General features: G+C 41.2%; 1 protein-coding gene across 1 annotated transcript; it reads right to left on the bottom strand.

The window, feature by feature from the left end:
* Positions 1–1,398: 1,398 nt before the first annotated feature.
* On the bottom strand, positions 1,399–19,202 carry sgcg (sarcoglycan, gamma). The gene is made up of 8 exons (XM_080889282.1): positions 18,805–19,202; positions 11,540–11,741; positions 10,980–11,084; positions 7,285–7,372; positions 6,373–6,492; positions 4,024–4,096; positions 3,729–3,852; positions 1,399–2,825 (listed from the first exon to the last, which is right to left on the bottom strand). The coding sequence occupies exons 2-8, from the start codon at positions 11,732–11,734 to the stop codon at positions 2,658–2,660; spliced, it is 873 nt and encodes a 290-aa protein (XP_080745408.1). The 5' UTR covers positions 11,735–11,741; positions 18,805–19,202; the 3' UTR covers positions 1,399–2,657.
* Positions 19,203–20,653: the final 1,451 nt, after the last annotated feature.

The following is a 20,653-nucleotide window of genomic DNA, read 5'->3' as shown; positions in this document are numbered from 1 at the left end:
ATGAATTGGACTGGCTGAATCACTGCAATCCTGTGAAAAAGAACTCTGTGCTATCCTGAGATAAACTATGCAAACCCCACTGCATATATCATATACACCGTGGGGTTATCAGTCTCTCACATCGTTGGGCAAATGTTGGTTTTGGAAAGATGTAGTGCAGTGTATTATAACTAGAGCTAAATAGCTTCTCTTTGGTCATTTTTCCAGATGTCTTGCGATTTGTTCAGATGCAATTTAACAAACCAAAGCATGGTACGTCTTGGAGATACGATTCTTTCTTCCGGCAACCCTTCTAAAAAAAGCCATACTTGTCCAGCTTGAGGTCTGTAGTCTGAGATGCAGCGCTTGGTTTTTTGCAGTTTCTCTGAGCATTGCATGGGCTGACCTCTGGGTGGACTTCTTGAGACATCACCTGTTAACTGTCTTGAATGTTTTCCACTTTTAAAGAATCTCTCACTGTAGAATGACGGACTTCATAATGTTTGGAAATGACCGTATACCCATTGGCACACTGATGGGCAGCAAAATTTGCTTTTCTAAAATCTTTCCTCACAATCATGTTAACACACACCCGAATGCTCCAGACTAGCAAACAGCCAAAATGTCTGCTATTACAAAGATGCTTACACTTGTTCGTGATCAATTAATGAAGTGCATTCATAGCAACACTTGGCCACTACTTAACTTTTCCATTCCTATGGAAGCTAAAAGGGATAATTACTTTTTCACAGGATTGTATATTTATATATGTATTTAAAGTTGAGATACCAAAATTATGATATGTCTATAAGATAATCATGATGTGTAAAATGTGATATAGTGACAGTCATGTTTTAAGCACAAATGCTCCTAGTGTCCTACAGTCTTGCATCTGCATTTGCATTAAAACCTCAAAGTTATAAGATTTATTACAATGTAGTATGTTTATTAGCTAGCCATAGCTGGTACTAGTAGAACTATTTTTTTTTAATGAAGCTGATTTCTGGAGTTATTTGAAGGGTTAAATTTACACTTGCCAAAACAAATTGATTTTCTACGCTGACATCACATTACTGCAGTTTGAACCATCCTAAAAATAAAGAGCATACAGCTTCATGACCCCGCTGCAGCACACACTGTGATCCACTGAATAAGCACAAAGTTGCTTCTCTTGGGCTGCTGGTGTCAGTCACTGTGGTGTTACTGCAGAGTTTTACCACTAGAGTGCATCACAGAGCCATTAATTAGGCCAGTTACATTAAACTGAGTCCACCAGCATGCAGCTTACGTGCACATCAGTCTGTCAATGCTTTCATTTTCTGTTTTTTTCCTTTCTTTCTTAGATAGACTGAATTATAAAACATGAGAACATTTTTTAGAAAAGCAAGCATGTGAAGATTACAGCTGCTGACAGGCAGGTAGAAGAATAGCACAAAGTTTATTCAAAAATAAAACATACACATTGCACACCATTAAAATATCTCAGGACTAATAATGAACTACTTAAAAAAGACTGATGACAAAAACACAATGGTGTGAAATGTTCTAAAACAGTGATGTACAGACGAACTGGTGCCAAACTCGGTGCGACTATCACTACAACATACGGATATTTTCGACCCATTTAACCAAAGGCAAATTTAATCATAAAGGCAATGGTTATACTGAAAGTATGAGATCCAAGTTCTTATTTTCCACATATTTTGTTTTTGCGTTCTTTTTTCTGAGGTCAGCAGTGATGATATATTAGTCCTTTGGCCGTAAGTGAGATTACTGAACAAACAGACCAGCTCAGCTTACCAGCAGGAAATTGCTGCGTAATTACATGCTTACAGCATGCCAAACATGTGGCATGTGATCGCTGCTCTCTGTGTGTCTGACATCAGGACTACACATAAAACAGATTTCATCAATTTTGGTGGAGAGCTGGAGCACTGGCAAAGGAAGAGCCCATGACCTTTTTGTGCGGATCCAAGCCACTTACTTTAAAATTGCAAAATAGTGCACTGGCGTTGGTCTTATCAGAGAGTATGCTCTCCAAGTGCCCTTTGTAGATACACATGTGAAACCTCATTAATATCAAAACCTCATTATCTGAATTTGAGTTTAAAAAAAGAAAAAAGACAAAAAATAAAACAAAATATACAGCATTTGTGTTTGTCTCCATTTAAATAAATACATGCACCAACACCAAAACACAGCATACCAAGGGCTTGGACCAAGAGGAGATTGTATAAAGCAAAACAAATATTTTCAATAACACTCTGGCGTTGTTTCAGGGATTTATTTTTCAAATTTTCAAGCCCTTGATATGCTTCACTTTCATTTATTGCACCACAAGATAATATTGCATAGGATGTAAGCTGTTACCAGCTCCTCGTTGCCCAGCCATGACACTGTGTGTGTAAAAAAAATGATCCATAAAGCTCTGATGCAGACAAATTTAGTTGTGAGAGCCAATTTGTTTCGGTTGAATGGTCAGAAGTTCATAAATGCAACTTAAAGAACTCATTTCATTTATGCCAGCAGGCATTTGTATTTTCACAGGCCTCGATGTGCCACTGGGATCCTGGTAGACCCACTGTGGTATAAAGATAAAAAAAAACTGTTGTGCTTGTTGCCTCCCAGAAGGTGCCTCTTCTGAGAGATGAAAAATCGATGACCTTGTCAGACTCTATCTAGCAGTCCTGATTATCGCTGCAAGTGGAAGTTCTTCCAGCCTTGGACAGGAAGAGCTTTCCGCTGGGACAGACGCAGACCTCGTAGAGAATCTGAGCATTTCCAGAAACCCCATCCTCGCTCTTGGGCAGGCGCGGCATGCGCACCGTCTCAGCATCCAGCACCAGCTGTACAGCAGACAGCACGGAGAGCAAGGACGATTAAAGGAGAACAACAAAGATCCAGCGAAAGAGCAAGGAAATATCACTCTGTTTCAGTCCTTTTACGTCATGCACGCACAATAAGACACAGTGTGCAGCGAGCTAAAGAATGATCTATTTAATACCTAACCAGTGCATGACGACATGATGATAATTTTTTAAAAAAAGAAAAAAGGTCTGGCAGTAAATCAGCTTAAAATGAGAGAACGTGAGCGTTAAAGTTAAGTGCAGATTAACATGCAGTTATCATCCTCACAGCAAGAAAAGAAAGATGAAGAAGTGATGCAGCACACAACTACTCTGTCATATAAATGTGCTGATCTACTGAGAATTAATTCAAAAAAGGTCAAATAAGTGCTCGTGATACAAATGGCTCTAACGTGCTTCAGTCAGCTCGCTGAACCACAGCTATTAGTCAGATCCGATTCAGCCACCAATTACCAAAACTCACTCTAAACACTAACATGGAAACAGCAAACCACTACCCACAACAAACCTACAGAGCACAAACAGATGTTTTCAAAGTTCAAAAGAAAGGGTTAGGGTTAGACGAGATTCTCACTGCTTTAGAAAAAGATTTTCTTTAATATGTTACACTATATCCTTTTGATAAGAAAGATAAAGAGGCTTTTTAAGTGCCGGCTGTCTGTAAGGTGTTTCTACACAAAAATGTTCAGTAAATGGGAACAGCAGAGCGCCTTTTAAACTGAACTCGAGCTCCCAGGTGTGACCCGAGAGAGCGTAAAAGCGTAGCGCAGCATGTTTGCTGGAAAAACATGCTCTCTATATTCCCTCTGTGAGCTAAAGGAAAAAGCATGCCTGAAGACGGCTTTGTAGCAATCAGCAGGAAGTGAAAAGTGGATTTCGTACCAGCCCTTCTTTTGACTGCAGAATGACATCCATGTTGGAAGCAGCTTCAATGTTGCCAGCCAGAGCTTTCATAAAAACTCCTTTCGGTGCATCCATACTGAGCGAGCGAGTCGGGGACTCCAACCTAAAGAAACATCTCGACTTTAAAAACACCACCATTTTATCCGTTTGCTTGTTTATTTCACCTGAGCAACACCTGTGAGACTGAACCTAAACTTTGATTTCTTATAGTTTTGTATTTCTTTAGCAGATTGTTTTGAAAAATCCAATAATACACAAAGTCTGAAACGCTCACCTCAGCTCTTTCAACATTTCTGATCTCAGCTGAGGCACCTCCACTGAATGCTGGAACAGCGCTCCTTCAGGACCTGCAAACAAAGATACACAAACATCAAGATCTGTTACAGCATTTAACAGAGTCCAGGAGCCTGATATGGTCACAACACACACCAAACATTTTTAATAAAACAACATGAGTAGCTTTGCTGACAGTGGCATTCATGGTATGTTGGCCAGTTCACCCCTTTGTCCCAGACTGAAGTATTTTAACACTGCACTCACCCTGTTCAACTGCTTGTTAATGCAAACATCTAATCAGCCAATCACATGGCAGCAACTCAGCATATTTAGACATGTAGGAATGCTCGAGATGACCTGCTGAAGTTCAAACTGAGCACCAGAATGGGGAAGAAAGGTGATTTGAATTATTTTGAATGTAGACTGACTGTAGCTGTCAGACGGGTTGCTCTGGGAATTTCACAAACTGCTGATCTACTGGGATTTTCCCACACAAGCATCACTAGTGTTTACAGACAAAGGTCTGATAAATATCCGGTGAGCAGCAGATTTCTAGCTGAAAATGCCTTTTTGATGCCAGAGGTCAGAGGAGAATGGTCTGACTGCTCCGAGGTGATAGGAAGGCAACAGTAACTCATTACTCATTACAACCAAGGTATGTAGGAAACTACCTTTCCTGACTCCTGTCAGCTAAGAACAGGAAAATGGGGTCTAAATTCACACCAAAATGGGACAACAGAAGGTCTGATGAGTCTCAAATTCTGCTCCAATATTCAGATTATGGGGTGAGAATTTCAATTAAATTGAATTTACTTCAATTCAATTTTATTTTTATAGTCCCGAATCACCAGAACAGTTGCCTCAAGGTGCTTTCTATTTTTAGGTAAAGACCTTACAATAATACAGAGAAAACAGACAAAAAAACCCAAAATCATATGACCCCTCATGAGTGAGTGCTTTGGTAACAGTGGGAAGAAAAAACTCCCTTTTAACAGGAAGGAACCTCCAGCAGAGCCAGGCTCAGGGAGGGGCAGCCATCTCTTGCGACTAGTTGGAGGTGAGAGAAGGAAGATGGGACAAAAGACATGCTGTGAAAGCATAGTTCCAGCCTGCCTTGGTTCAGCCTGCTGGTGGTGAGCAATATTTTCTTGGCACACTTTGGACTCCTTAGACCAACTGAGCATTATTTAAACACCACAGCCTACCTGAATATTGCAGCTGATCACGTCCATCCCTTTATAACCGCAGTGTATCCTTGGCTGCTTCCAGTAGGAAAGCGCACCATGTCACAAAACTCAAACTGGTTTCTTGAAAATGACAGTGAGTTCAAAGAACTCACATGACCTCCACGGTCATCAGATCTCAGTCCAATAGAGGACCTTTGGGTCTGCGGTTGAACGGGAGATTCCGATGACGGATGTGCAGCTGACAAATCTGCAGCAACAGTGTGATGCCGTCATGTCACTGTCGACCAAAATCTCTGAGGTGTCCTTTGAAGAATTAAGCTAGCTCTGAAGGTGTACCTAATAAAGTGCCAGGTGAGTGTAACTAAAGTTTTGTAGACGCCACCTGTGCTCAGAGGATGAGGGGCTGCTGACTGTAATCCTCTAATATTTATCTCAAAGCACTGCAGTGCAGTATATATTGTGGATTGCGTCGTTGTGTAAACATTGTTTGTTTGTTTTAAATAGAGGCGGGCTGTCTGCCTACTTCGACTTCAGAAAAATTCAGGCAATGCTGGAGCAGAGAAGTAAAACTGGATCCAAATGCTGCAACACTTGGAGCCAACTGTGAAGGATGTAAACACTCCACAAACACAGAGAGTACAGAAGCTTTGTTTAGAGGATTCCTGGAAAAACAGCTCCCGCTGCCTGCTGCTCTCTGCGGATCAAACTGACCCCGGGCGATACGAAGTTATCGGCTGACACTCTGTTCAACATTAATCAGTCAGCACAGCGTGTGGCCAGCGGCACACGTAACCATTAACGCAACCCACCGGAGACTAAGATTCAGAATAAAAGCGCAGAAATATCCCATCAACCCTTTGTTCAGTAATATGATAAACTGTACAGTATTGTGCTCTGGCATCTCATTTTTCTGTTCTCTCTGTGCACTTCAAAGATAACCACGCACTCTATGACACGAATGACTGTGAAAATGACTGGGCTGTCTCTGCCCTTGGGTGCTGGATTGTTGAGCTGATATTTGCCATCAAACCAAATTGGTCCTGTTGAGTCTACATCTGTTGTCAGTGTTATTATTTTTTCATTTTTTTCCCCAAAACCCTTCCACCAACAGGTGTGTGCTACGTCCAAGGAAACACAGCACGTCGCGGCCATTGGTGTACCTGTGACTCGTAGTTTGTCTGGCCCAATCTCAGCCTTGTCGCCATCTGCAGTGAACAGCATGTTGTCATTGTGCGAGTTAATGAGCAGATTTCGAGTGTGTCCCTGAGCCTCTTTTGGACCTGGAACAACAACAACAACAACACCTGAAGGGGTTTGGCAATAAGACATGAGTAACGTGCAACCATGAAAATCTATCATCATTCTCTTCCTGTGATTCAGTTCGATGTGCTCAGAGACACATTCCCAATTTAGATCAGCGTAGAGGTGGAAAGGGGAAAGTCAGCGGCCACCTGCTGATGAGAAACGCAGTGATTAAAAATGCGTAACCATATTACTGCTTTGGTCTGACACGAAACTCATCTGAGGTTACTTCCTTTTGCCCTTCACTCCATCAGCCCTGAGAGAAGCTGCTCTAAAACATGTAGATCACTCAGTGAGATATTTAACCTCTGTCAGGGCTCACAACTGTGAACAGACACGCAGTATTCCCTAACAAGCATTTTAGTTTTATTCACAGAGGCCCAAGAGTATGCAGGCTATGCATTTTATGGCTTAATGATCAAGGACACATAACGGCACTGTGGAACACAACAATTTGCTGGCCTTTTAATTATGACAAATTAAAGTCGGTGAGCCATAAAGAGACGCACAAATATGATCCTCCACCGGCCTCAGGCCCTCGCGTGTAATACAGAATGATCCAGAAGCAATGGATGGAGAAAAGGAATGCTGAATTTAATGGATTTTAAATGGAAATCTAAGAGATTATGAATTGAAATATGGCCTCTTGTCTCTGCTAATGCTGGATGAGAAATCCCTGCAGTGCACCAGTGTCTTTACTGTCACTCTCAGTGTCACTCATCAGCAGGATGTGATGTGTATGTGCCGCATGTTTCTGTGTGTCCTCTCACCCACAGATATCCTCTCTATAACGTCACCATTTTCATTGCGGGCGTTGAGGGAAACATTTTCCGATGAGTGTAATAGAAGTGAAGAGTCCTGTGGAGATGAAGAAATATTGTCTTATTAACAGCCTGTGGAAATAACATCAATCTGCAACAGTAAAATGATAAAAATTAGAATATTTGCATGTATGAACTTGGACAAAGAGGTTTTATGTGAGGTTTTTAGGCACGCTGGCTCTACAGGTAGCACTCGTTCACTGGTCAGACCCTTTAGTCCACACTAACTAATGGATTGTAAAAGCATTCATGATTCCCTGAGGATAACTCCTACTGACTTTCATTGCCTGACTCTAACGCTACCATGAGGTTGATAATGTGAGGTTTATTAGGCTATCAAGACAGCTCTGCAAAACTGGCATCCATAAAAAAAACAGGACGTTTATTTGAATAGTGCCCATTAAAATCAGCATTACAAAACTGCTTTACAAAAACATAATACACACAAAAAAATACAAAAAAGTCAAAGTTATCAGATGATTTAAAACCAAAGTATTACACTCTAGAGATAAGCTAGTGCATTGTCGAGAGTGAAATACAATACAAATTAAAAAAGTAAACATTATAAGAACATTTTATTTTAAAAAATAATTAAAATGAGTAAAGCTTAACACTTGCGAAATAAAAGTCAGACTTGCTCAGGCAGGTTTTTCCACAGCAGAGGAGCCCAAACAGCAAATGCTCAGTCGCCTTCAGTTTTTAAGCATGAGGTGGGAACAGTTGGCAGGTTCCTGCCTCAGGATATCAGGCTGCTCACTGGTCTATTCCAGCATCTCTTCTGGAGCCAGGTCATGAAGGGCACTCACTCCTGACACCCTCTGTCCTAACGTGGGGACATTACGTTTTGGCTTTTCTGCACTTTGTATTTCACTTCAGTCAATAAAGCATTTTTACTTTGTGGTGGTGACTTTATTTCACTATGCTGTAAAATAAACAGTATGAGGATCATGAGGGCATGCTATGAGGTTTATCTGTCAGAGGTCCAAAGTAACGTGATATTTAGAATCCTCATATATCATTCCTTATATGCCTATATGTTCTCAATACAAAGGATGACAAACTCAGTTTTAAATAGCCCTAAACAGCATTATTATTGCTTTGACCTTCAGATCAATCTATTAACAATCAAGGAGAGGTCGGAGGTCAAATCTGACATTTGAAATCTGTATATTGCAATCATATTATATTAGATTATTTTCTATGTGTTGGAAATACACACAACACTTGTGAGAATCAGTTTCTAAGATATGGCTAGGCTTTTTGTCAATTTTCTACCAATAAATCATAAAGTTCACCTTCATGACCTCAGGGGATGTAAGCAAAATTTGAATGGATTGTTGGCATGACCCCACGCTACACCCCTACACAGTTTTTATCAGAATTCATTCAAAACTTTGAGCTATAGTGTTTACAGACAGAAAGAATGACATGCAGGCACAGAAACACTGTCAAAAACATAACCTCCGTGGCAAAGTTAATAACAGTAAGAATAATAGAGAGTATGTGGCTAAAACTCAATATCAGTTGTATTCTAGCACTCCTCAAATGCAGACAGGAGGGCTGGATTAGCTTGCTGATATATTTCTCAAAAATTAGGTTTGCATCAATAGCAAACACAGATTTCTGACAGCCTATTTAATTTTGGAAGGACAAAGAACTGGATAACAGGATTTTTTAAATGTTTAAATGTATTAGACTTTTATATGATTTAAATTGTTCATTTTAGAAGATTTTCAGATATTCATTTTGGTTAGATGGTCTTAACTGCCTTAGAGAAAGGGTGAGAAGTGCGGCCATCCGGGAGGGGCTCAGAGTAGAGCCGCTGCTCCTCCACATTGAAAGGAGCCAGCTGAGGTGGTTCGGGCATCTGACAAGGATGCCTCCTGGGCGCCTCCTGGGGTTGGTGTTCCGGGCATGTCCCAACGGGAGGAGACCCCGGGGCAGACCCAGGACACGCTGGAGAGATTATATCTCTCGGCTGGCCTGGGAACGCCTTGGTGTTCCCCCGGATAAGCTGGAGGAGGTGGCTGGGGAGAGGGAGGTCTGGGCCTCTCTGCTTAGGCTGCTGCCCCCGCGACCCGGCCCCGGATAAAGCGGATGAAGATGGATGGATGGATGGTCTTAACTGGGAGATAACACTGAATGTTGCTGAAAGAGCAGTATGATAACATGTTTCTGTACAATGTGGCCAAAAGGCAGGACATACTGAAAAAGGATAGGTCCTAGTATAGAACCCTGTGGGACTCCACATGTGGTCAGAGGAGGTGGTCACCAACAGAAACTGTGTTACATGGCTGCCCCACCAGCGTTGGAGCTTTTCATAACACATTCCCATAAGCTTCTGCACATGATTCTATTCCTGTGAGCAAGCTAGCATGCTAACAACAGCATTTAGCCCAAAGCACCATAAAGTAGCTAGCATGGCGGTAAACTCAAGAAACTTGGTGTCATTTTCTGATTAACAGCTTTTTATTGTATCTTAGCTACATATTGAGATCATAACAAATATTAATACTGCCATTTATTTTGTTTTTTAGTTGATCGAGATGTTTCCTTGCAATCATTTATCTGCTAACACATTAGCATTTACGGCTGTCGACTTGGATTATTCTACAAACTACAAACACTTTACTGATATATTATTGACAATTATTATTATGATCAGGCAGCCATTAGGAGGCACTGAGCATCCTGATGGGGGAGGATATTCACCAGCCAGGCTGAAGCATTACTGACCAGAAAAAAGTGCCATGGACTACTGTTTATTAAGGCTGACAAAGAATGCATTATTATCAGGCTATTTATTATTTTACCTAAATATTTGTACAGGATGTGACAGCAAGTAATTAGGTCTGTATAAGAGAACTGGCAAACACACACACATACTGTCATAAAATGTTTAAATGAAGAAGCTTAGCAATAAATCTCTTCTGCTCCTTTGTAGCTGAGGGGAAGACATGCTTCTAAAAATGGTCTAGGAAAGCAAGTTTTCATGTAGAGGGCAGCAGGATGTCTCTCTAAGCACTGAATCATTTTAGAAACCCATAGAACACATTAGAAAATGTGTCCATCCATAAATGAGGAATACATTGCCTTTTTAATGAGGCCCATGAAGCAAGAAAAAAAATATTGCTGCTATGAGCAAGAAAAGCCATAACATGTAAACAACTGCAGCAAAGTGTTCCCATCTGCTGCTAGCAGGCGGGCCATAAACTACTTTCCACCACAAATATCCCTGAGGTTAATGGAGAGCTCAGCACACCACCACGTGCACTGTGTGCTACTGCCAAATCCAGTTTGTTCTGACACATCTCCTAAAAAAAGTACTGTCAGAAATATGCAGCTCTCTCACTACAGCTGGATAAAAACTGCCTGAGTGTCTGCGAGGAATTAGATTTAGATGATAAGATGACGTGCAGTCTCCAAAGATCCAACACACACTCAAATTTAAGTTTAGTAAACAGTGAGAAATAATGGCCAGGCTGTCAGGCTACTTAACTGAGCAAACAGAGGTTTGAAAATGAATGGGGTAGAAGATGAGAAAGGGAGAGAAGGAGAGGGTAGAGGGGGAGAGAGGAGGCTTATCTCAGAAGAATGTGGCAAAGAAGAGCAGGAAAAAAAGTTTGCATTTCTGATTGGCTTACTTCTCTGCTGTGGATCTCCTGAGCATAGAGAGGAAAGAGGAACTCAGACTCGCCATCCTCCAGCTTAACCCCATCTCCATGTACTTGTAGTAGTCCCATCCCTTCCTGTGATCAAAATAAAATCAAGAGGTTACATATTTAGACAAAGGCATGCCAAGAAGGTGAGGAATGTGCTTTGGCTTTCCAGCTAACAGCGTTCCCTCTATCACTTAGGTATTTGTCTAAGGTATCCACCATAGTGTGTACATGTGCATGCAAGAGTGTGTGTTGGCTTGCAGCTTTGTTCATAAATCCACAGTTGCCATCTGGAGTTGAGACAGAAAGCTGACAAGTCTCCATGAAATAACAAACACATTTACTCTCCTGTTTAGACAGCCAAGTAGGACTTAATGATGGATAACGCTATTGCTGCCTGACATTGCAATAATAAGCAGGTAATAGTCAAATGATGGGCTGATCAACAAAAGCTACATACTAAATATTTAAACATACCATTTGAAAGGAGAAAGGAAAAACAATCCCAACTGAAAACATGGTGTCCAAATGTGAGCTGTGCATACCGTGTTGAACCACATCACCCTGAGGATCCAGATGGTGAGGGCAAAGTTGACCACCAGGATGACAATGAGCAGCAGCACAAAGAGGTAGAGACAGCGCTTCCTCCAGCCATAGATGCCAATCTTGTAGAGTTCGTCGGGCACCGACCTGGGCGTGCTGCTGCCCTCGGTGGTGGTGACATACTGTTCCCGCACCATCTGTCGCCTGGCCGCCACAGATGAAGACAGGGACACAGGCAATGGAGTAAAATCAAAGATATTAGTAAAGATATCGAAGATCAATTTGAAATAAATTTGGCAGAGCAGAGAGAATTATTAAAACAACCTGTGAACATAATGTTGATAATATCTAGTGAACCTCTTAAGAAAGCAAACAGTGTCCTGTAAAGTTCTGTATTTGGTCTTCACCAGCACCCAAAGCACTTATCACAGTCATTACCTGCTAAATATGTTGTTATCACTCTGTGTCTATCTTGCCTTTGGAGCTGGGTAGTTGGTAAAGAGTAAGTTTGAGGGCTTTCTTGGAATAAAAATCCTCCTTTGTGGATCACAAACGATGCTATAGGTATGATATAGGTAATATTTGCTTAAAGTAGTAAAGTTTGCTCAAATCCCAAAACTTGCTTTAAATCTTTGACTAAGGGGAAGTGTGAAAATTCATTAAAATTCTCTGTGTCTCTGTTTTGCTCTTAATTAAAATAAAGTTAATATAAAAATATTGATTGCAGAAGTGAGCGAACATTGCTCAAAGCATTCTGACAACAGGAGCACCAAGAAAAGCAGCACAAAACAGCTCCCCTCCCCCCAAAAAGAAGAAGAAAAAATAAAAACACTATATTAAGTTTCGTACACTCAGAGCCTTTTGCTTTCTTCATCACTTCATGCATTTACAAGTGAAATGGTGCTGTCAGGAGCCTTCATCAGAATCACTTTACAAAAGTCTCTAAGCAAATCAAGTGACTAAGAAGCGTCTCGGTGTGCAACTAATTGGTTTTTGCTGTTAATTTAAAGCAGTTTCAAGTCTGCAGCTATAGTAATTAATAACATCCATCCATCCATTTTGTCAACCAGTAATCCAACTGGAGGTCCAGGGGGACAGGTCGGGAGCCGAAGCCTATCCCAGCTCACACAGAGTGAGAGGCGGGGTTCAGACTCTACTCGTCGTTAGGCTGATGTATAACACATCTATATGTATTTGCTGCACACACTTTCTATTATTTCAAGGAAATGACCAAACATTTATTTTCTTTTGCACTCTTAAAATATAAGATGTTTGTCTTTAATATGTATTTTTCCTTTTTTGCTTTCCTATTAGAGAAGGACCTTTTTCTCACCATCTAGATCAGGGGTCCCCAACTCCAGGCCTCGAGGGCCGGTGTCCTGCAGGTTTTAGATCTCACCCTGGGACTACACACCTGAATCAAATGATTAGTTCATTACCAGGCCTCTGGAGAACTTCAAGACATGTTGAGGCGGTAATTTAGCCATTTAAATCAGCTGTGTTGGATGAAGGACACATCTAAAAACTGCAGGACGCCGGCCCTCGAGGCCTGGAGTTGGGGACCCCTGATCTACACTAATACGAAAAAGAAAGTTAGAGTTCTTGTGTGTTAAGTTCTTAAGAGTAATATTAGTTTTGAATTCTAGTTTTTGTTTATTTGTTATGATTTATGGTTGAAGTCCTCTTTTTTTATCATAGTGGTTTTAATTCTTTCACCTGTGCCTTGTTTTCCCCAGCTGTGTTACATCTTCCTAATTACCTCGTGTGTGTATTAAAGCCCATGTTGTGTCCTCACCTTATGTTTTTTGTTAAGCTTGCTGGTGCTAGCTAATAAAGCTGCACTCCACCTACCACAAAGCACACCTTGACAACATTTTCTGGTACTGCAGTGTGCAGAGGACTTGGAGTTGTATTGGTAACTAACTAAGTAATTACAAATGCAATTTTTCTATCAGCTCAACAAAAATCAGCAAACACACAAATTGCTTGCGTGCATTTTGTAGCAGAGTGTGTTGCTAGCTAAAGGTCCAACTGCAGTATTTCACAGGTAGAGAAAAGAAGGAGCTAACTCCACTCAGAGATGGAGAAAGATAAGAAAGACAGAACAGGAAAGGAAGAAGAGAGGTTAGATTTAAAGGTAAGGACTGCTCACTGGTATGTGATAAACTGTAAATGTAAAGCTTACATGCAAGTCTTCATGTTTTTAAATCAGGTTTTCAGTCCGGTTTTCTGTTGCTGTTGTTTTCCATATTGTGAAATGAACTGCAAAACAAACTGAGGTTGACTAACTGTGTTATTTAAAGGCTGCATGAAAATACTCTGCAGGTTACTGCAGGATAAACTGGTTAGTTTGCTGTACTGGGAAGGATTTAAAGTGTGTGTGGCTGGTGCACAGTGGCTGTGGTGCTCATGGTCAGAGTTCAGTTATATATAATTAAAAGCTAAGGTGATGGTGCTTAGATTCATTCACAGAATTAAACCTTCATATCAACTTTATCCTGTTTGGAAAAAAGACAGCATAAACAGTAGACTATCAGTGTAGAGGATTGACACAAAGGACAACTCATGACCACCTGCTGACATCTTGTTGAATTCATTTGTGAACATACACAAAGAGCAGCAGGTCAGCTGATCACAGCCTATACATTAAGAAAAATCAACAGGAGCACTCAATAGAAATTACACCCTCTACAATGTGGGCAACAGAAAATAGAGCTTTATTTGGTTTTCTCTTTGAATTGGGATCTCTTATTCTTAGTTTAAAAGAGGAACTGCTGCTGCACATCAATCTGGAAAGGGTTATAAAGGCCATGTCTGAACAATATATAGTCCATCATTCTACAGTGAGAGAAAATCTTCACAACTGGAAAACATTCAAGGCAGCTGCCAATCTTCCCAGGAATGGATGTTCCAGCAAATTCAACTCAAGATCAAAAACTGCAATTTCTCAGAGAAACTTCAAGAAATCTAAAAACTATAGTTCAGACTCTACACACCTCAGCATGATAAATGTTCAAGTTCATAAAGATACAATTAAAAAGATACTGATCAAGTATGGGTTGTTTTGGGAGGGCTGCCAAGGAAATCCTCTTTTCTCCAAAAGGAATATAACAGGATGGCTTAAGATTACAAAGTTTCATCTGACAAAACCACAAGACTTCTGCAATAATCCTTTGGACAGAGGAGATCGAAGTGAAGATTTTTGGCCATAATGCACAGCACCAGACTTGGAGAAAACCGAACACAGCAATCTGCACAAAAACCTCATCACAGCTTTCAATCATGGTGCTGGAAGGCTGGTGATGTGGGCTTGTTTTGCATCCACGGGACCTGAGCACCTTGCAGTCATTGAGGCACCCATTTACCAGAGCATGCATGCATCCATCCATCCATCTTCTTCCACTTTTCCAATATGCGGAGGGGCTGGAGCCTATCATAGCTGTCATTAAGGTGAGCGGCAGGGTACACCCTGGGAAGGTCTCTAGTCCATCTCAACTGCCCAAACCAAAGTATTTTCAAATGTGAGTCTGTCTGACAGACTCACATCTAAAGCTTTGCCCAAATTGGGTCATGCAACAGGACAATGATCCCAAGCACAGCAAAAAATTCACAGAATGACAGAAAAAAGAATCAAGGTGCTGCAATGATCCAATCAAAGGCCAAATTTCAACCTGACTGAAATGCTGTGGTGGGGCTTTAAGAGAGCTGTGCATAAAGAAACCTCAATGAACTGAAGCAATGTTGCAAAGGACTGTCAATCTGCAGGGCCCACAACTCCTATACAGGAAACCTGAAGTCCTAATCCCTGATCTTACCCAGTAGGTATGAAGAGTTCAGCTTGTGGATGAGGTGACTCGTCCAGGTGTCTTTGCTGCTAACTCTGATAAGAAGAAATCTGGACACAATGATGTGAGGGACTAATAAAGTCATACAGAAAACAATTACTTCAAGTTATTGGTGCTAAAGGTGATTCTACAAGCTAATGAATCAATAGGAGTGCTCAGTTTTTCACAGGGCTTCATAGACTCCTGTGAAAACTCTTTTTAACAAGGCTGCATATTATTCCTATGAATGCTACCACACAAAAGAGTTAGAAAATGAATTCAGACACCCAAGAGAAACCCTCAAATCATTATGCTATTGTTATATACCAAAGCATTTTAAAAACATGTTTTATATGGCAATTGGTCTCTTTCTGAATACTGAATTGAAACTTTAGCTTTGCTTCTGTGTGACAAATTCTGCAGCATCCAAGTTCTCAAGGTCTATTTCAATACTTTTCCAGTTTTTATGCTTCACTACATGCATACAATGTACATACAGCACTATGTAACGCCTTGTCTAACAGTCTACAGTATGATTCATGAGCCCAAAGCTCACACACACACAGAGCTACAGGATGGCTGGCTCTTTGCACCGGTGGAAAACTTGACAGAATTTCCAGCAGTTTTTTAAAAAGGCAAAGGAAAAATGGTATTTATTACAGAGCTGAGGCTGTGTTTTCTGGCTACACAGCAGCAGACTAACAGTGACAAAAACCAAGTCGATGAAAGTCAGCATATTTCAAACCACAGCCGGTACTATAAGTTATGACACAACGGTCGTTTTCTGTATTCAGTTCACGTGATAGCCTTCCGAACTGCAGGACTGCAGAACCTGCGAGCGAGCCCCCCAGTCAGCACATTTGGACCATCTGACACAGTGACAAGAGAGAACCTCAGGGGGAGATTTCACAGCGGTTCGAGTACAGCGGAGCCAAAGAGCGCATAGCCTGAGAAGGCTGCAGAGAGAGGAGTGGTGTTACTTTCTATTGATTAATCTGCATTAATAACCAGGGGCAGGCTGTGGAGAACGCTGCTTTCATTGAGGAGTGAGCCTGAAGAAAATGCTGTCAGTTAAGGATTATTATGAGTCAATGAAACATGCGAAAGAAGCAGTAACACAAAGAATGAAGATTTCTCTGTGCTACAAACTGCTCTTAATCTTCATCAGATCTTCAGAGCCACCACATTTCAGCTTAATGGGAAAAAAAGTTATCTGAACACAGATGTATCTGGGTTGTCTCAGCTGTGCTTTCTGAACTCGACAGGGCCCAGATGAAAGAAGCCCGGCTGATTTACATACAAGACAGATGTTACATCTTACTGTCACAGCAAAAACATTTTCCATCATGTTAAAAGAGCCACTTTTCAAGCCCGAAAGCAATTCTTCCTGACGTTACCAGATGTTCAGCCGAGCACATTATCCTCCTGTAACTCCCCCAGGCCCGAAGATGATGATGATGATGCAGGCAGGGGAAGATGAGCTGAGCATACAGTGACAAACTGTACAAGCAGAGGAGTTGTGCTGCTGTAAATAATGAAGGTAAACATTGTTCCACCCTCACACCAAGGAGTGATGAATAGAAGCAAACACGCTCTCTGCAAGCGGTCTGAGCTCTCTGAGGTCCAGGAGGACGTGGATCACAGACACTGATAATAAAGCAAAATGGGTTGTTCCTTGCTGTGTGCAGTAAACACAGGGAGAAAGCACACAAGGCTGATGGTATTTCTATGACCACAGGTCCTGTCACATGGCCTGCAAGCCTAGCTGTGATGAATAGCCTTTATTTCACAATGAAACAAAAAAAACACTGCCAGCAAAAAGAAGGAAAATAAGACTTTATAAGGAAAACTTCTGTCAAAAACTCATTTTTTTCTCCTATATCACTTCATTTTTATGTATTAATCACAACTGTGAGAATAAATCATCATAATAAATTGAATGTCAGCAATGCAGCAGAGGCACAGCAACTTTTAGCGGTAGTTGGGAGTCCCTCTCTTTGAAGGGAGATCTCCAGCAAGGCTTGAAAAAATAAAAAAGGGAGCCAGAACAGCCAGACACTGTTTAATTGACTGATTCCAATATCCCCACACTGTATCTATTAACAGCCTCAGATCCTCGGATCTATTGTGTGTTAACATGTAGATCGGCTCAACTCTTTTATACTTTTTGGGCAAATGAGCAGTGAGAGTGAAAGAGCTCTGGCTCTGTTCATTATCACATTAATGAATTTGATCTAGTTCGGTCTAATTACTTTAAATGAAAGCATTAAGAGACTGTCAGCAGCACGAGGAGAAAGCAGCTTTGAGGCCAGATCTTTAAAGGGCGTCTTCCAGCTTCCAGTTTCTGTGCTTACCACCACCACAGACTTCCATAGCAACCCAAATAAACAGTCCCCGAAGAGCTTCGCTGGAAGGGCCAGGAATGCTCAATTTATGGTCGGAAATTCAATCTGACTTGAGAGAAAATGCTTTTGTCAGGTCTTTATTTCCTAAGTGTCCTTTTAAGTGCTTCTAAATATAAATGGTCACAAATACTCTACAGTGGAAACGACTACAAAAAATTATAAAGTAGCACAGAGCTCTAATACAATCTTCTGCTCCAGGGAGGTCCATTTATCCTAGGGCATCCTCTCAATTAACCTTAAGCATATGATGCTCACTCCCTGGCTCTGTCTCTGACCTCTGAATCAGAGTTAGAGGGCCGGGTCGGACAGGCTAACTTCTACCTTTCAGTCTGCGGGGTCCGGCTGTAATTGAAAATCCAGGCTCTTCTCTGAGCCGAGGCTTGACCTGACAAAACGTCACAAGTTGCACTAACTTAGAAAAGCTCAAAAAGCTTTAAGGTGGAGGAAGGACTGCGGAGTAACACCGTTTGTGTGGAGTGAAGGGCGATTAGAAACTGACAACAGTGCTGAGGGTTTCTGCCTGGCTGTGTGTAGTAAGGAGGCTGGCGTCATGTCTCCACTTCGCTGTGATGCCTTAACTTCTATAAATAGGACACAGCATTGTGAACTAAATATAAAAAAAGCACCAGAGGAAATGCACAGAGACACAAACCACCCAGGTACATCTAATGAATATTACAAAGAGACCGGAGGATTTCTCAGAACACAGAAAATATTACTGAGTCGCTCTTTTGCACAGTTAGTTTAGCATTTCAGCATTGTTAGCCATGTATGGTTAAAACACAGGGGAACTGGCTGACTGAAAGCTGACTAAAAACACTGTTTTCAAATCCAAAACTGCCTCTGTGAGGACTGAAAAGTAAACTGAGCAAAATGTGAGAAGTACAGAAGGACAAAAACTGAAAAACATGTCCAGTAGGTGAAAGGTTACCTTCATAAAACACTTTAACTTTATACAAAGAGAAGGCTGTAAAAGACACAAAAAATTGATAATAATAACCAAATGGGTAAATGTTGAATCGGGGGCAGAGTACTCACCGATCTGTGTGGAGGCACAGCAGTCCTCTTTCCTATGCAACAGTAAGCAGAGCTCGGGCTGGTACAAGCAGCTTGAGAAGCAGCAGCGCTTGAGCTCCTCACGCGTCTGTCAGCCACTCAACAGCTGCGTGCCATAAATCCAGCTCTGGAAGTGCCCTGAATAATCACCACGAGACGGCGCTCCCACTCGCCTGCATTCCCACTCCGACTCTGAGCTCTGACTCCCTCTGCCTTTTTAGCCGTACAGATATTTGAATATCATCAGAGTATGCGTGAGAGAGAGAGAGTGTGAGAGAGGAGTATTAACGATGAGTGGAAAGGCTCTCTCTCTCTCTCTCTCTCTCTCTCTCTCTCTTTCTCTCTCACACACACAGAACCATCACATAATGAACAGAGCATTTGTTTGTCATTCAATCCACTGAGTCACTTTCACTGCCCAACCCAGGGCTTGAAGCAGCGGTGTCTAATTTGAGACTTCAGTCATGCCTCTCAGTATAAACTGAAGCTGGTCTTTCAGATACTGTAGCTCTGCTGGGTGACAGCAGGAAGGGTGGACCTTGAAGAGGGCAGTCAGTAAGTGAGAGAGGCGGACGTTCAGCAAACGCAGCAAAGCTGTGGTTCCTGATGTGGAAATTGTTTTATGGTCCTTGAATATATCAGTGAGGTTTTTTGTTGTTTTTTTTAACTTTAGCTATGTATGTAAATACAATTCAATAACTCAAGGTCATCCATTAATATGACAGCGATATAGCGAGTATCAAAAGTGCAAAATGTTTTTAAATTGAGGATAACACATTTCATTATGAAATATTTACATATAGTCTGTTTGTGTAAGTGCCAACATTTGATGATAGGAAGTGGCACGCTGAGTGAGAACACTGTTAAGACAACCTCAATTAAACAGGGACTGCCACTTGATGTTGCTGTTAAACTGAAACTTATCTAAAGTGATAGGTTTAAAGAACCAGCCTTGGAGCTAAATGCTGATATTGTAGTCTAAAGAGGGCGGGAGAGATGTCTGTGCCCGAACAAAAACAAGAAAAATAGATTTAAAGGCTTCTAACAGATGTAGAAACATATGAAACTAACAGCATTAGTGTGGCTCTATAGAATAGCAATTTATACATTCAGGTTCAGGTTCATTTATTTTTACCTGTAGGTAGGTTTGTTCTGCAGGCAAGTCATCCAAGCTCACATGCACACTTCAATACAGACACAACACACACATAGTACAAACTACTGAAAAAAAAACAACTAATACTTGATTTGGGGAATCATTTAGCTCACCTACGTAAAAAAGCTACAATTTGTTACTGAGTGATGGGTGCCAGAACAAAGGGGTTTTTAAACCTTGCTGTTCTGCACTTTGGAATCATACATTTTCATCCTGACGAAAGAAACTGAAACTCACTAAAGGCTGCAAGTCATCAAGAAAAACTGAACCAGCCAACCTCTGTAACTGTCTGTCGTACAGGGATGTCTATTTTATTTATAACCTATAACACATTTAAACAATACAAGCTGACGTCTCTGACAGGTACATTTACATCCCTCCAGAAAATACACTTTCCAAATACATGAAATGCTGAAATAATTTAAAAACCGATGATGATTCATCGTATAAATAATGAAACACTGCCCTCCCCAATATAAGCTGCTGTTAAAGGTTAAAAGTATCTGCAATAGTGCAATAGTGGCCCTGTATATACTCTGTATCATATCGATATGAGAATTTGCAGTATCACACAGCAATACTGTTCACCAATAAGCATGTTAGACCACTCAACAGAGTTTCTCTTCTTTACAGATAAGTGTCCATGCCACAAAACCAAGGAAAAGGAAGGTGCTT

Source organism: Rhamphochromis sp. 'chilingali' (genome assembly GCF_963969265.1).
Source record: "Rhamphochromis sp. 'chilingali' genome assembly, chromosome: 8".
NCBI lineage: Eukaryota > Metazoa > Chordata > Actinopteri > Cichliformes > Cichlidae > Rhamphochromis > Rhamphochromis sp. 'chilingali'.
Note: the sequence above shows the minus strand (reverse complement) of the source record. Positions and strands in the feature narration are given on the sequence as shown.

Excerpts from the sequence above, each read along its gene's own strand:
- sgcg (XM_080889282.1), bottom strand. The coding sequence starts at position 11,734 with ATGGTGCGGGAACAGTATGTCACCACCACCGAGGGCAGCAGCACGCCC. Across the intron at positions 11,085-11,539 it reads GGGTGATGTGGTTCAACACG|GAAGGGATGGGACTACTACA; the intron begins GTATGCACAGCT and ends TTTTGATCACAG. Across the intron at positions 6,493-7,284 it reads TATAGAGAGGATATCTGTGG|GTCCAAAAGAGGCTCAGGGA; the intron begins GTGAGAGGACAC and ends TTGTTGTTCCAG.